At 43.5% G+C, this 12,774-nt stretch overlaps 1 protein-coding gene across 2 annotated transcripts in view; it reads right to left on the bottom strand.

Annotated features, from left to right (window-relative positions):
* Positions 1–11,757, bottom strand: part of LOC110518115 (uncharacterized) — a 167,712-nt gene extending 155,955 nt beyond the window's left edge. The window contains exons 1-4 of one of the 2 annotated variants that reach the window (XM_090194841.1): positions 11,142–11,757; positions 10,676–10,773; positions 10,368–10,545; positions 3,520–6,146 (exon numbers count right to left, since the gene is read on the bottom strand). In XM_090194841.1, coding sequence (XP_090050967.1) covers positions 5,431–6,146; positions 10,368–10,545; positions 10,676–10,773; positions 11,142–11,490 — 1,341 coding nt within the window. In that variant the 5' untranslated portion in view covers positions 11,491–11,757 and the 3' untranslated portion in view covers positions 3,520–5,430. Of the gene's footprint in view, positions 1–3,519; positions 6,147–10,367; positions 10,546–10,675; positions 10,774–11,141 lie in introns of those variants that run through there. The other variant, XM_090194833.1, reaches the window with a different exon arrangement.
* Positions 11,758–12,774: the final 1,017 nt, after the last annotated feature.

Here is a 12,774-nt window from a genome sequence, read left to right as displayed (position 1 = left end):
GTGATTATATTTAGTATAGTTTTATCTAAAAAGGACCACTTTTAAATATTTTACCATTTTAATTTTTCTGAAAATAACTGAGGACGATTGTTCTCCCCTTCCTCCTCTGAGGAGACCCCACTGCACCCAAAAGACACCCAGCCAATTTGACACATTTGTGGGAAGCATTGGAGTCAAAATGGGCCAGCATCCCTGTGGAATGCTTTCGACACCTTGTAGGGTCCATGCCCCGACGAAATGAGGCTGTTCTGGGGGGAAAAGGGGAGGGTCCAACTCCATATTAGGAAGGTGTTCCAAATGTTTGGTATAATCAGTGGATACATCTGCAATTTAGCAGACACTTTTATCCAAAGGGATTTGCAGTCATGTGTACAAACACTTAACATATGGATGGTCCCAGGAATCAAACCCACTACCCTGGTTTAACAAGCACTATACTCCACCAACTGAGCTACAGGACCACAAGGAATGATCAAGGAATGACGCAGATAAACACACAGCCTGAGTTTCAAAAATATAATTGTATCAAAGACCGTAACATTGAAACTTCATATTTAGTTACAATCAAATATTATTTGTCACATGCGCTGAATACAACAGGTGTAGATCGTAACGTGAAATGCTTACTGACAAGCCCTTAACCAACAACGTAGATAAGAAAAATAAGGGTTAAGAAAATATTCCCAAAATAAAAAGTTTTAAAAAGTAGCTCAGTACCGAGGGGTAGTTCAGGCCTGAGGTGTAGACATTACCTGAGCTACCCCTCGGTCCTGAGCTTCCTCAGTAATGAGGCAGCCCTCAGTCCAGGTGGGCCCTTTGTTAGGGTTACTAGGCCAAGGTCGGCGTCGAGGGTCGCCACTCAAATGACGCTAAGAAAGCGGACTAAGACTATGGTAGAGTGGCGTCCACGTCCCGCACCAGAGCCGCCACAGTGGACAGACGCCCACCCAGACCCTCTCCTATGGGTTTAGGTGTGCGGCCGGGAGTCCGCACCTTTGGGGGGGGGGGTACTGTCACGCCCTGGCCTTAGTTATCTTTGTTTTCTTTATTATTTTGGTTAGGCCAGGGTGTGACATGGGTGATTTATGTGTTTCGTCTTGTCTAGGGGTTTATTAGATTTATGGGGTTGTGTTCATGTTAGGTGTCTAGGTAAGTCTATGGTTGCCTAGATTGGTTCTCAATCAGAGGATATATATAGAGGAGGTACCAGTACAGAGTCAATGTGGAGGCTATATACAGGAGGTACCAGTACAGAGTCAATATACAGGAGGTACCAGTACAGAGTCAATATACAGGAGGTACCAGTACAGAGTCAATGTGGAGACTATATACGGGGGGTACCAGTACCGAGTCAATGTGGAGACTATATACAGGGGGTACCAGTACAGAGTCAATGTGGAGGCTATATACAGGAGGTACCAGTACCGAGTCAATGTGGAGACTATATACAGGGGGTACCAGTACAGAGTCAATGTGGAGGCTATATACAGGGGTTACCAGTACAGAGTCAATGTGGAGGCTATATACAGGGGGTACCAGTACAGAGTCAATGTGGAGGCTATATACAGGGGGTACCAGTACAGAGTCAATGTGGAGGCTATATACAGGGGTTACCAGTACAGAGTCAATGTGGAGGCTATATACAGGGGGTATCAGTACAGAGTGGAGGCTATACAAGGGATGTTTACATACACTTAGGTTGGAGTCATTAAAACTCGGTTTTCAACCACTCCACAAATGTCTTGTTGACAAACTATAGTATATGCAAGTATAAACACCATGGGACCACACAGCCGTCATACCGCTCAGGAAGGAGACTTGTTCTGTCTCCGAGAGATCAACATACGTTGTTGCGAAAAGTGCAAACCAGTCCCAGAACAACAGCAAAGGACCTTGTGAAGATGCTGGAGGAAACAGGTACAAAAATATCTATATCCATAGTAAAAATGAGTCCTATATCAACATAACCTGAAAGGCCGCTCAGCAAGGAAGAAGCCACTGAAGAAGGGCCTTGGTTAGGGATGTATTCTTGTTTTGAATCCCAGCCACCGTAGGAGGCCTTTTGCCTTTTGGTTGGCCACCGTTGTAAATAAGAATTTGTTCTTAACTGACTTGCCAAGTTAAATAAAGGTTCAATAATAAATAAATTAAATAAAAATAAAGTACAGAGAGATAATTGATGAAAACCTGCTCCAGAGCACTCAGGACCTCAGACTGGGGCAAAGGTTCACCTTCCAACAGGACAACAACCCTAAGAACACAGACAAAGGACAACGCAGAAGTGGCTTCGGGACAAGTCTCTGAATGTCCTTGTGTGGCCCAGCCAGAGCCTGGACTTGAACCCGATCAAACATCTCTGGAGAGACCTGAAAATAGCTGTGCAGCGACGCTCCCCATCCAACCTGACAGAGGTTGAGAGGATCTGCAGAGAAGAATGGGAGAAAAAATACAGGTGTGCCAAAGCTTGTTCCTGTTAAGACACCTGGCCAGCTGAGTGCAGGTGGGCTCTCCTGTCAACATGAGGCTCCTGTTGCAGCCCTCAAGGGCACATTGACAGATTTTCCACCTAGTCCTCTCTGGGATTCAAACAAGGGATCTATCAGTTACTGGCCCAACACTGTTAACCGCTAGGCTACCTGCAGCAGGAGCCCCATGTTGACAGGAGAGCCCACCTGCATTCAGCTGGTCAGGGGCAGTGGTGCCCTGTAAGTAACAAATGTATCACTATCAGAGGGGTGTATTATGACATCAGATAGAACTACTCAGACATTCCAAATGTCACTTGATTATCAGAGGGGTGTATTATGACATCATATAGAACTACTCAGACATTCCAAATATCACTTGATTATCAGAGGGGTGTATTATGACATCATATAGAACTACTCCGACATTCCAAATCAGGCTTCATCCACATCATGAAGGTGGATATTGATCCAACCATTTCAAAAGTAATGACTGGGCTGATGGAAACAGGTTATGCCTGAATATTTTTATAAATGGTGACAGACGATATGTTAGTTCGTTTGACATGGTGGGTTGTGTCAGTAAAAACGTTTTAGTGAGAAATGGCGATGGAAACTCCTTTATGTACAAATATTTATATAATAACCATCATGTCTTAGTTAACTTGGAGTCACGTGATGATATGTTGTGTGGTCCTCCCTCTAAAACTTGGAAAACCATGTAGTTTATTAGGCTACAGATGAAATAAGTTATGAACTTCACAGGGTAGTGAAAATACATGTGATGAGCTTGATGCTAAATTCCAATACATTTTGAGGGTCTTAATCTGGTGACATGATGACCGATGCTTGGTTGCAATTTGACAATTCAAATAATTGCTCTCACCCATAATAATCTCATCATTCAGGTAACAACGTTTATTGAACCAGTGGGAGGTTTGTAAATGCCCCAAGGAAAGTCGAAAGAGGAACTCTTCATTGAGACAATGATAAACAGCAATCTGTGGGAGAGTTGTGGTGGATATTATAAAATAAGGATCTGCTGGAGTCCAAGTCAAACCAAGATTCTTTATTTCTGAGCTCAGAGAGAATAACAGAGTTACACAGCGCAGTGTAGACAGTCTGAATTCCTGAAGCATTGGGTGATGAGCACATATCTTTATAGTTTCCTGTTCCTGGGAGGGACTTTATTCATACAAGGACGCAGGTGCAGCTGGTTTGCAACACAGAATGGTACTCCCAAGAACAGGAGATTATAATAGGACAGTTTCACAAGGTTAGTCACATACTCAGTTATGTGGACACACAAACAATTAACATTTTCCATTACAGAGTCTGAACATTTTCATTTCATTAAATCATCAGTGGGCTACAATGCAAATGTCAACAATGGAACAAATGCATCACATCCAAATATCACTTGATTATCTGTAGTGCTGGAGGAATGACACACCCAGATAAACACACAGTCAGAGTTTAAAAAAGGACCTTTTAAACACATGGAATCTGATCTACTCTATATTCAAATATTTATATATATTGTTATATATAAATATTGTCATGACGTGGCCCTTTGTAGGTACAGGTTCTGTTATCTCAGGTCGTGAATACCTAAACATATTGTCATGATGTGGCCTTTTCTGGGTATAGATTGTGGCCCAGGTTCTGTTATCTCAGGTCGTAAATTCCTGGCAGAGACTCTATCCCCCTTTTCATACAGAGAGAGACCACAGAGTGAACAAAGGAATTCACATGGCCGCACTCCTAAATCCCCAAAATGGCCAAATTAAACTATATGTCCACCTTTGAGAGTGTGGGAAGGGTCTGTGGACACTTAAGGGACAGTTATGTTGAGTGTGTTTCATTTGGTGACCTCAGAGAGGACAGGAAACACACATAACTATGTCTCTGAATGTGTACATTTCTCAATTATGGGGTTTGCATCTAATTATTGTATGAAATGAATGAGTAAAGATGCAACTATATATGAAATGTGATGTTAAACCTTTAATGTGAGAGATTTGTATTCCTTTAAAAGTTTAACTAAGTCATTGGTCCGTCCCCGAGGGCACAGACATGATCTGGTGTCATGGAACCGCCTATCCTATTGTTACGAATAAAAGCCCCTCCTAAAAAAAATCCTCTTCAGACTGAGCAAACCAATCACAGCGTGAGCTGTGATTGCGAATAGTTTAGACAACGCATACCTTGGTGTAAGCTGAGGTGGCACATTTGAGTTCCAAGACTAGAAAACCATCCCACGTGGAGCATTGGCTACACGGCTGGAAATGGTTCAACTCTGAGACTATCAATTCCAACAGAGTAAGAGCATTGGTAGGTCTGTGGGGGCAGCTAGAAATGATGTAAACCTGGGATGCGAATGACGACAACCGCCGAAACATCTATTCTATGAGAACATTTCTGAATGGTAATCTGAGGTATCCATTCTAACCAAGAAAGACTTTGAACTTCAGGGAAACAGAAGGAGAGAGACTCAGATGAGCTCTCCAGCAGACGGACTGGATTCCAACAGATCACAACGGCGTAAATATATATTGACTGCAATTATTCCTGAATGAGTGAGCATTCGTGTGCAAAGGATTAGCATTTAAAATAACATACAGTTGAAGTTGGAAGTTTACATACACTTAGTGGGGCAAAAACGTATTTAGTCAGCCACCAATTGTGCAAGTTCTCCCACTTAAAAAGATGAGAGAGGCCTGTAATTTTCATCATAGGTACACTACAACTATGACAGACAAAATGAGAAGACAAAAATCCAGAAATATTTATATATAAACAAGTAAACATTCTCTCCTGTGTGGATTCTCACATTTTTTTTACGCTACTGATGAGTAAAATGCCTTCCCCCCAGTCTGAACATTTGTAAGGCTTCTCCCCCGTGTGCGGTCTCATGTCTTCTTTCAGGTGTCCTAATTGGGTAAAAACGCATTGCACGCTGGGATCAGTGGTAAGATTTCTTCCCTGTGTGAATTCGCTCATGCACTTTCAGGTTTCCTGACTGGCTAAAACTCTTTCCACACTGAGCGCAAAGGAAAGGCTTCTCCCCTGTGTGTATTCGCAAATGATCTTTGAGGATACCAAACCGCATAAAACTCTTTCCACACTGGGAGCAATGGTGAGGCTTCACTCCTGCGTGTATCCTCTCATGTCTTTTCATGTTAAGTAAATGGTTAAAACTCTTTCCACAATGGGAGCAGTAGTAAGGCTTCTCCCCTGTGTGTATTCGCAAATGATCTTTGAGGATACCTAACTGCGTAAAACTCTTTCCACACTGGGAGCAATGGTGAGGCTTCACTCCTGTGTGTATCCTCTCATGTCTTTTCATGTTAAGTAAATGGTTAAAACTCTTTCCGCAATGGGAGCAGTGGTATGGCTTCTCCCCTGTGTGTATCCTCCCATGTCTTTTCATGTTTCCTAACTGGCTAAAACTATTTCCACACTGGCCACAATGGTATGGCTTCTCTCCTGAGTGTATTCGCTCATGAGCTTTCAGGCTTCCTAACAGGCTAAAACTCTTTCCACACTGGCCGCAATGGTATGGCTTCTCTCCTGTGTGTGTCCTCTCAGGTCTTTTCAGGCTTCCTAACTTGATCTGGGAGCAGAGGTGTTGTCTTGATGTTGTGGAGGTCTTTGGTTCCTCCAAGTTTGGTTTTCCTCCTGCCAAAGACAGTGTTTATATAAAAAGAGACCAGAATGAAACCTCCACTCTCCAATTTTGTGTAAATTTGTTTACATTGCTTTGCCAAGACAATCCATCCACGTGACAGGTGTAGCATATCAAAAAGCTGATTAAACAGCATTACACAGGTGTACCTTGTACTGGGCACAATAAAAAGCCACTCTAAAATGTACAGTTGTCACACAACACAATGCCACAGATGTCTCAAGTTTTGAGGGAGTGTGCAAATGGATTGGGGACTGCAGGAATATCCAGTGGAGCTGCTACCAGAGAATTTAATGTTGCATTCTCTACCATCAGCCGCCTCCAATGTCTTTTTAGAGAATTTGGAAGTCCGTCCAACAGGCCACACAACCGCAGATCAAGGCCCTCCACATTGTCTGAGATCAGCCACCCGGACAACTGATGAAACGGAGGAGTGTTTATCTCTGTAACAAAGCCCTTTTGTGGAGAAAACTAATTCTGATTCGCTGGGCATGGCTCCCAAGTGGGTGGGCTTACGCCCCAACAGACCCACCAATGGCTGCGCCCCTGCCCAGTCATGTGAAGTCCATAGATTAGGGCCTAATAAATGTATTTACGTTGACTACTTTCCTAATTTGAACTGTAAATCATTGAAATTGTTGTTTTCATATCTGTTCAGTATATACATACAGTGGGGAGAACAAGTATTTGATACACTGCCGATTTTGCAGGTTTTCCTACTTACAAAGCACGTAGAGGTCAGTCATTTTTATCATAGGTACACTTCAACTGTGAGAGACGGAATCTAAAAATAAAAAAAATCCAGAAAATCACATTGTATGATTTTTAAGTAATTAATTTGCATTTTATTGCATGACATAAGTACTTGATCACCTACCAACCAGTAAGAATTCCAGCTCTCACAGACCTGTTAGTTTTTCTTTAAGAATCCCTCCTGTTCTCCACTCATTACCTGTATTAACTGCAGCTGTTTGAACTCGTTACCTGTATAAAAGACACCTGTCCACACACTCAATCACACAGACTCCAACCTCTCCACAATGGCCAAGACCAGAGAGGGTGTAAGGACATCATGGATAAAATTGTAGACCTGCAAAAGGCTGGGATGGGCTACAGGACAATAGGCAAGCAGCTTGGTGAGAAGGCAACAACTGTTGGAGCAATTATTAGAAAATAATTAGTAACACACTATGCCGTCATGGATTAAAATCCTGCAGCGCACGCAAGGTACTCCCTGCTCAAGCCAGCGCATGTCCAGGCCCGTCTCAAGTTTGCCAATGACCATCTGGATGATCCAGAGGAGGAATGGGAGAAGGTCATGTGGTATGATGAGACAAAAATAGAGCTTTTTGGTCTAAACTCCACTCGCCGTGTTTGGAGGAAAAGAAGGATGAGTACAACCCCAAGAACACCATCACAACTGTGAAGCATGGAGGTGGAAACATCATTCTTTGGGGATGGATGGATGGGGCCATGTATCGCGAGATCTTGGCCAACAACCTCCTTCCCTCAGTAAGAGTATTGAAGATGGGTCGTGGCTGGGTCTTCCAGCATGACAACGACCCGAAACACACAGCCAGGGCAACTAAGGAGTGGCTCCGTAAGAAGCAACTCAAGGTCCAGGAGTGGCCTAGCCAGTCTCCAGACCTGAACCCAATAGAAAATCATTGGAGCGAGCTGAAAGTCCGTATTGCCCAGCGAGAGCCCCGAAACCTGAAGGATCTGGAGAAGGTCTGTATGGAGGAGTGGGCCAAAATCCCTGCTGCAGTGTGTGCAAACCTGGTCAAGAACTACAGGAAACATATGATCTCTGTAATTGCAAACAAAGGTTTCTGTACCAAATATTAAAATCTGCTTTTCTGATGTATCAAATACTTATGCCATGCAATAAAATGCAAATTAATTACTTACAAATAATACAATGTGATTTCCTTGATTTTTGTTTTAGATTCCGTCTCTCACAGTTGAAGTGTACCTATGATAAAAAATTACAGACCTCTACATGCTTTGTAAGTAGGAAAACCTGCAAAATCGGCAGTGTGTTAAATACTTGTTCTCCCCACTGTATATAGAGAACCAGTCAAAGGTGGACACACCTACTCATTCAAGGGTTTTTCTTTATTTTTCAAAACTATTTTCTACATAGTAGAATAATAGTGAAGACATCAAAACTATAAAATAACACAAATGGAATCATGTGTTAAACAAATCAAAATAATTGTTATATTTGAGATTCTTCAAAGTAGCCACCCTTTGTCTTGATGACAGCTTTGCACACTCTTGGCATTCTCTCAACCAGCTTCATGAGGTAGTCATCTGGAAGGCATTTCAATTAACAGGTGTGCCTTGTTTAAATATTCATTTGTGTTTTTCCTTCTTAGTGCGTTTGAGCCAATCAGTTGCGTTGTGACAAGTTAAAGGGGTATACAGAAGACAGCCCTATTTGGTAAAAGACCAAGTCCAAATGGCTCAAATAAGCAAAGAGAAACAACAGCCCATCATTACTTGAAGACATGGTCAGTCAATACCGAATATTTCAAGAACATTGAAAGTTTCTTTAAGCACAGTCGCAAAAAACATCAAAAGCTACGATGAAACTGGCTCTCATGAGGACCTCCACAGGAAAGGAAGACCCAGAGTTACCTCTGCTATGATGAAACTGGCTCTCATGAGGACCTCCACAGGAAAGGAAGACCCAGAGTTACCTCTGCTATGATGAAACTGGCTCTCATGAGGACCTCCACAGGAAAGGAAGACCCAGAGTTACCTCTGCTATGATGAAACTGGCTCTCATGAGGACCTCCACAGGAAAGGAAGACCCAGAGTTACCTCTGCTACGATGAAACTGGCTCTCATGAGGACCTCCACAGGAAAGGAAGACCCAGAGTTACCTCTGCTATGATGAAACTGGCTCTCATGAGGACCTCCACAGGAAAGGAAGACCCAGAGTTACCTCTGCTATGATGAAACTGGCTCTCATCAGGACCTCCACAGGAAAGGAAGACCCAGAGTTACCTCTGCTACGATGAAACTGGCTCTCATGAGGACCTCCACAGGAAAGGAAGACCCAGAGTTACCTCTGCTATGATGAAACTGGCTCTCATGAGGACCTCCACAGGAAAGGAAGACCCAGAGTTACCTCTGCTATGATGAAACTGGCTCTCATGAGGACCTCCACAGGAAAGGAAGACCCAGAGTTACCTCTGCTACGATGAAACTGGCTCTCATGAGGACCTCCACAGGAAAGGAAGACCCAGAGTTACCTCTGCTATGATGAAACTGGCTCTCATGAGGACCTCCACAGGAAAGGAAGACCCAGAGTTACCTCTGCTATGATGAAACTGGCTCTCATCAGGACCTCCACAGGAAAGGAAGACCCAGAGTTACCTCTGCTACGATGAAACTGGCTCTCATGAGGACCTCCACAGGAAAGGAAGACCCAGAGTTACCTCTGCTATGATGAAACTGGCTCTCATGAGGACCTCCACAGGAAAGGAAGACCCAGAGTTACCTCTGCTACGATGAAACTGATTTACAGAGTTCAATTAAGAGACACAACTCAACATCAACTGTTCAGAGGAGACTGTGTGAATCAAGAAGCATGAGCAATGGACCGGTGGAAATCTGTCCTTTGGTCTGATGAGTCCAAATTTGAGATTTCCGGTTCCAACCGACATGTCTGTGAGACGCAGAGTAGGTGAACGGATGATCTCCACATGTGTGTTTCCCACCGTGAAGCATTGATGAGCATTCATGAGTGATGGTGCTTTGCTGGTGACACTGTTTGTGATTTATTTAGAATTCAAGTCACACTTAACCAGCATCGCTACCACAGCATTCTGCAGCGATACACAATCCCATCTGGTTTGTGCTTAGTGGGACTATCATTTGTTTTTCAACAGGACAATGACCCAACCACAACCAGGCTGTGTAAGTGCTATTTGACCAAGAAGGAGAGTGATGGAGTGCTGCATCAGATGACCTGGCCTCCACAATCACCCGACCTCAACTCAAATTGAGATGGTTTGGGATGAGTTGGACCGCAGAGTGACGGAAAAGTAGCCAACACGTGCCCAGCATGTGGGAACTCCTTCATAACATCCATATACACCAGTCTATCTTCCTGTCAACTAACACAACTCTGCTGGTTGTCCTGGTAACAGATACCAGTGGACAGATCTATTTATTTGTTCAAACTGAACTACAGCACTTACTTTGATGAGTCAAATCTGATCCTTTCTTCTCTTCTCCTCCTCTCACAGTTCCACTCAGCCCTGTTGTTTTCCTGCAGTCCACCAGCAGCACAGACAACCTCTTCATACCCAGTAGTAAGGTGCTACCGGGAGAGGCACGATAGAGGGACTCCGGGAGGGCGGAAGGGCTAGCATTGTCCTGGTAACCATAAAGAGGGGACACAGACACATATCATTATGGATGCTGATGTCACTGTTGTCATAAAGTGCCTTACAGAAACCCAGACCCAGATAGAGCAAGCTGTATGCTAGACCAGACCAAGCTGTACCATCTGGTGTTCTGATCTGGAGAGACTCTTCTCTGTCTCGTCAGCATCAGGATGTTGTTGAGGCTCCCCAGAGGATCCACGATAGTCATGTCTCTCTCCTGTTTGAACGAGAACATCAAACAGATGGTGAACTTATTACCATCATCAATTATTACTGTCTATTACAGTCATAGGGTCTTATCAGAGGCATTAATATCTCTAAATTAATTGGGTGCCTTTTGTGTCCCTTTGATATTTTAAGTATACATTATGCTCCATTATTACATTTTAAAAGCCTGTTATATATAATTAAATCTCATTTAAAAGTCCCCAAAATATCTGTAGCAATGGCAGATTGACCCTTTAACAATTTATATAGTACTGAACATCACATTGAAGTGAAGAACTTAAGTAGAATGCCCCTTAAAACCACACATTAGTTCAACAACTGCATAGTTTGTGCCCCTGTTTTTAAGACAATACTCACTGGTGTTAATGAGATATTCTGTCTCCTCCTCTTTCACTCCCAAAACGTCTTCCTCCTTCACCTTTACTGAGATAGAACCTTTTAGAGAGGAAGAGGATGCTTTCTCTTCTTTCCCTATAACAGCCTCCTCTTCCTCCTTTTTCATTCTGAAAGGTTCTTTCTCTCCTTTCACTGTAATATCCTCCTCTTCGTCTTTCACGACAATGTTCAGCGGCAGAGCATCTTTCTCTCCTTTCACTGTACTATCCTCCTCTTCGTCTTTCGCGACAATGTTCAGCGCCAGAGCTTCTTTCTCCGGACAGCAGACATCCTCTTCTTCAGCAGGGGATGAGTAGTTAAATGAGCTCATGGTCAGGGATGTTAGCTAGCTAGTTAGCATTAGCGAATAGCCTAGTGCTAGGCTCAGTATCAATCTTTAACAAATTTGCAAATTGAACAAACACATTAGGTTCAAGTTAACGTCAACTGAAATGTGTTTTAAACACTGCGATTAGCTAATGCACATTAACATGGCCTAAAACGTCAATCTTTCAGTTTTATGTTGTCTAGCAAGCTATCGAGGTGGTTGAAAGAGTCCATTATACGTCACGCAAGAAGCATCACCTGAAAGACGCTCATCGCCATCTGCTGGCTGGAGTGGGTAACGCAGTTTGGAAACAATAGTTACTACACTTTTTGTATTGGAAAGAGCTACAACAGGTGTAGTAGACATTACCGTGAAATTCTTACTGACAAGCCCTTAACCAACAATGTAGTTAAAAAAATTAGAGGTAAGAAAATAAGTTACACAATAAAAAAATATACCGTGGCTACAGAGTCAATGTGGAGGCTGTATACAGGGGGTACCAGTACAGAGTCAATGTGGAGGTTGTATACAGGGGGTACCAGTACAGAGACAATGTGGAGGCTGTATACAGGGGGTACCGGTACAGTGTCAATGTGGAGGCTATATACAGGGGGTACCGGTACAGAGTCAATGTGGAGGCTATATACAGGAGGTACCAGTACAGAGTCAATGTGGAGGCCACATACAGAAGGTACCAGTACAGAGTCAATGTGGAGGCTATATACAGGGGGTACCAGTACAGAGTCAATGTGGAGGCTATATACAGGGGGTACCAGTACAGAGTCAATGTGGAGGCCACATACAGGAGGTACCAGTACAGAGTCAATGTGGAGGCTATATACAGGGGGTACCAGTACAGAGTCAATGTGGAGGCTATATACAGGGGGTACCAGTACAGAGTCAATGTGGAGGCTATATACAGGGGGTACCAGTACAGAGTCAATGTGGAGGCTATATACAGGGGGTACCGGTACAGAGTCAATGTGGAGGCTATGTACAGGGGGTACCAGTATAGAGTCAATGTGGAGGCCACATACAGGAGGTACCAGTACAGAGTCAATGTGGAGGCCACATACAGGAGGTACCAGTACAGAGTCAATGTGGAGGCTATATACAGGGGGTACCGGTACAGATTCAATGTGGAGGCTATATACAGGAGGTACCAGTACAGAGTCAATGTGGAGGCTATATACAGGGGGTACCGGTACAGAGTCAATGTGGAGGCTATATACAGGGGGTACCAGTACAGAGTCAATGTGGAGGCTATATACAGGAGGTACCAGTACA

The sequence above is a fragment of the Oncorhynchus mykiss genome, chromosome 13 (assembly GCF_057628025.1).
Source record: "Oncorhynchus mykiss isolate SJ-2025 chromosome 13, ASM5762802v1, whole genome shotgun sequence".
Lineage (NCBI taxonomy): Eukaryota > Metazoa > Chordata > Actinopteri > Salmoniformes > Salmonidae > Oncorhynchus > Oncorhynchus mykiss.
Note: the sequence above shows the minus strand (reverse complement) of the source record. Positions and strands in the feature narration are given on the sequence as shown.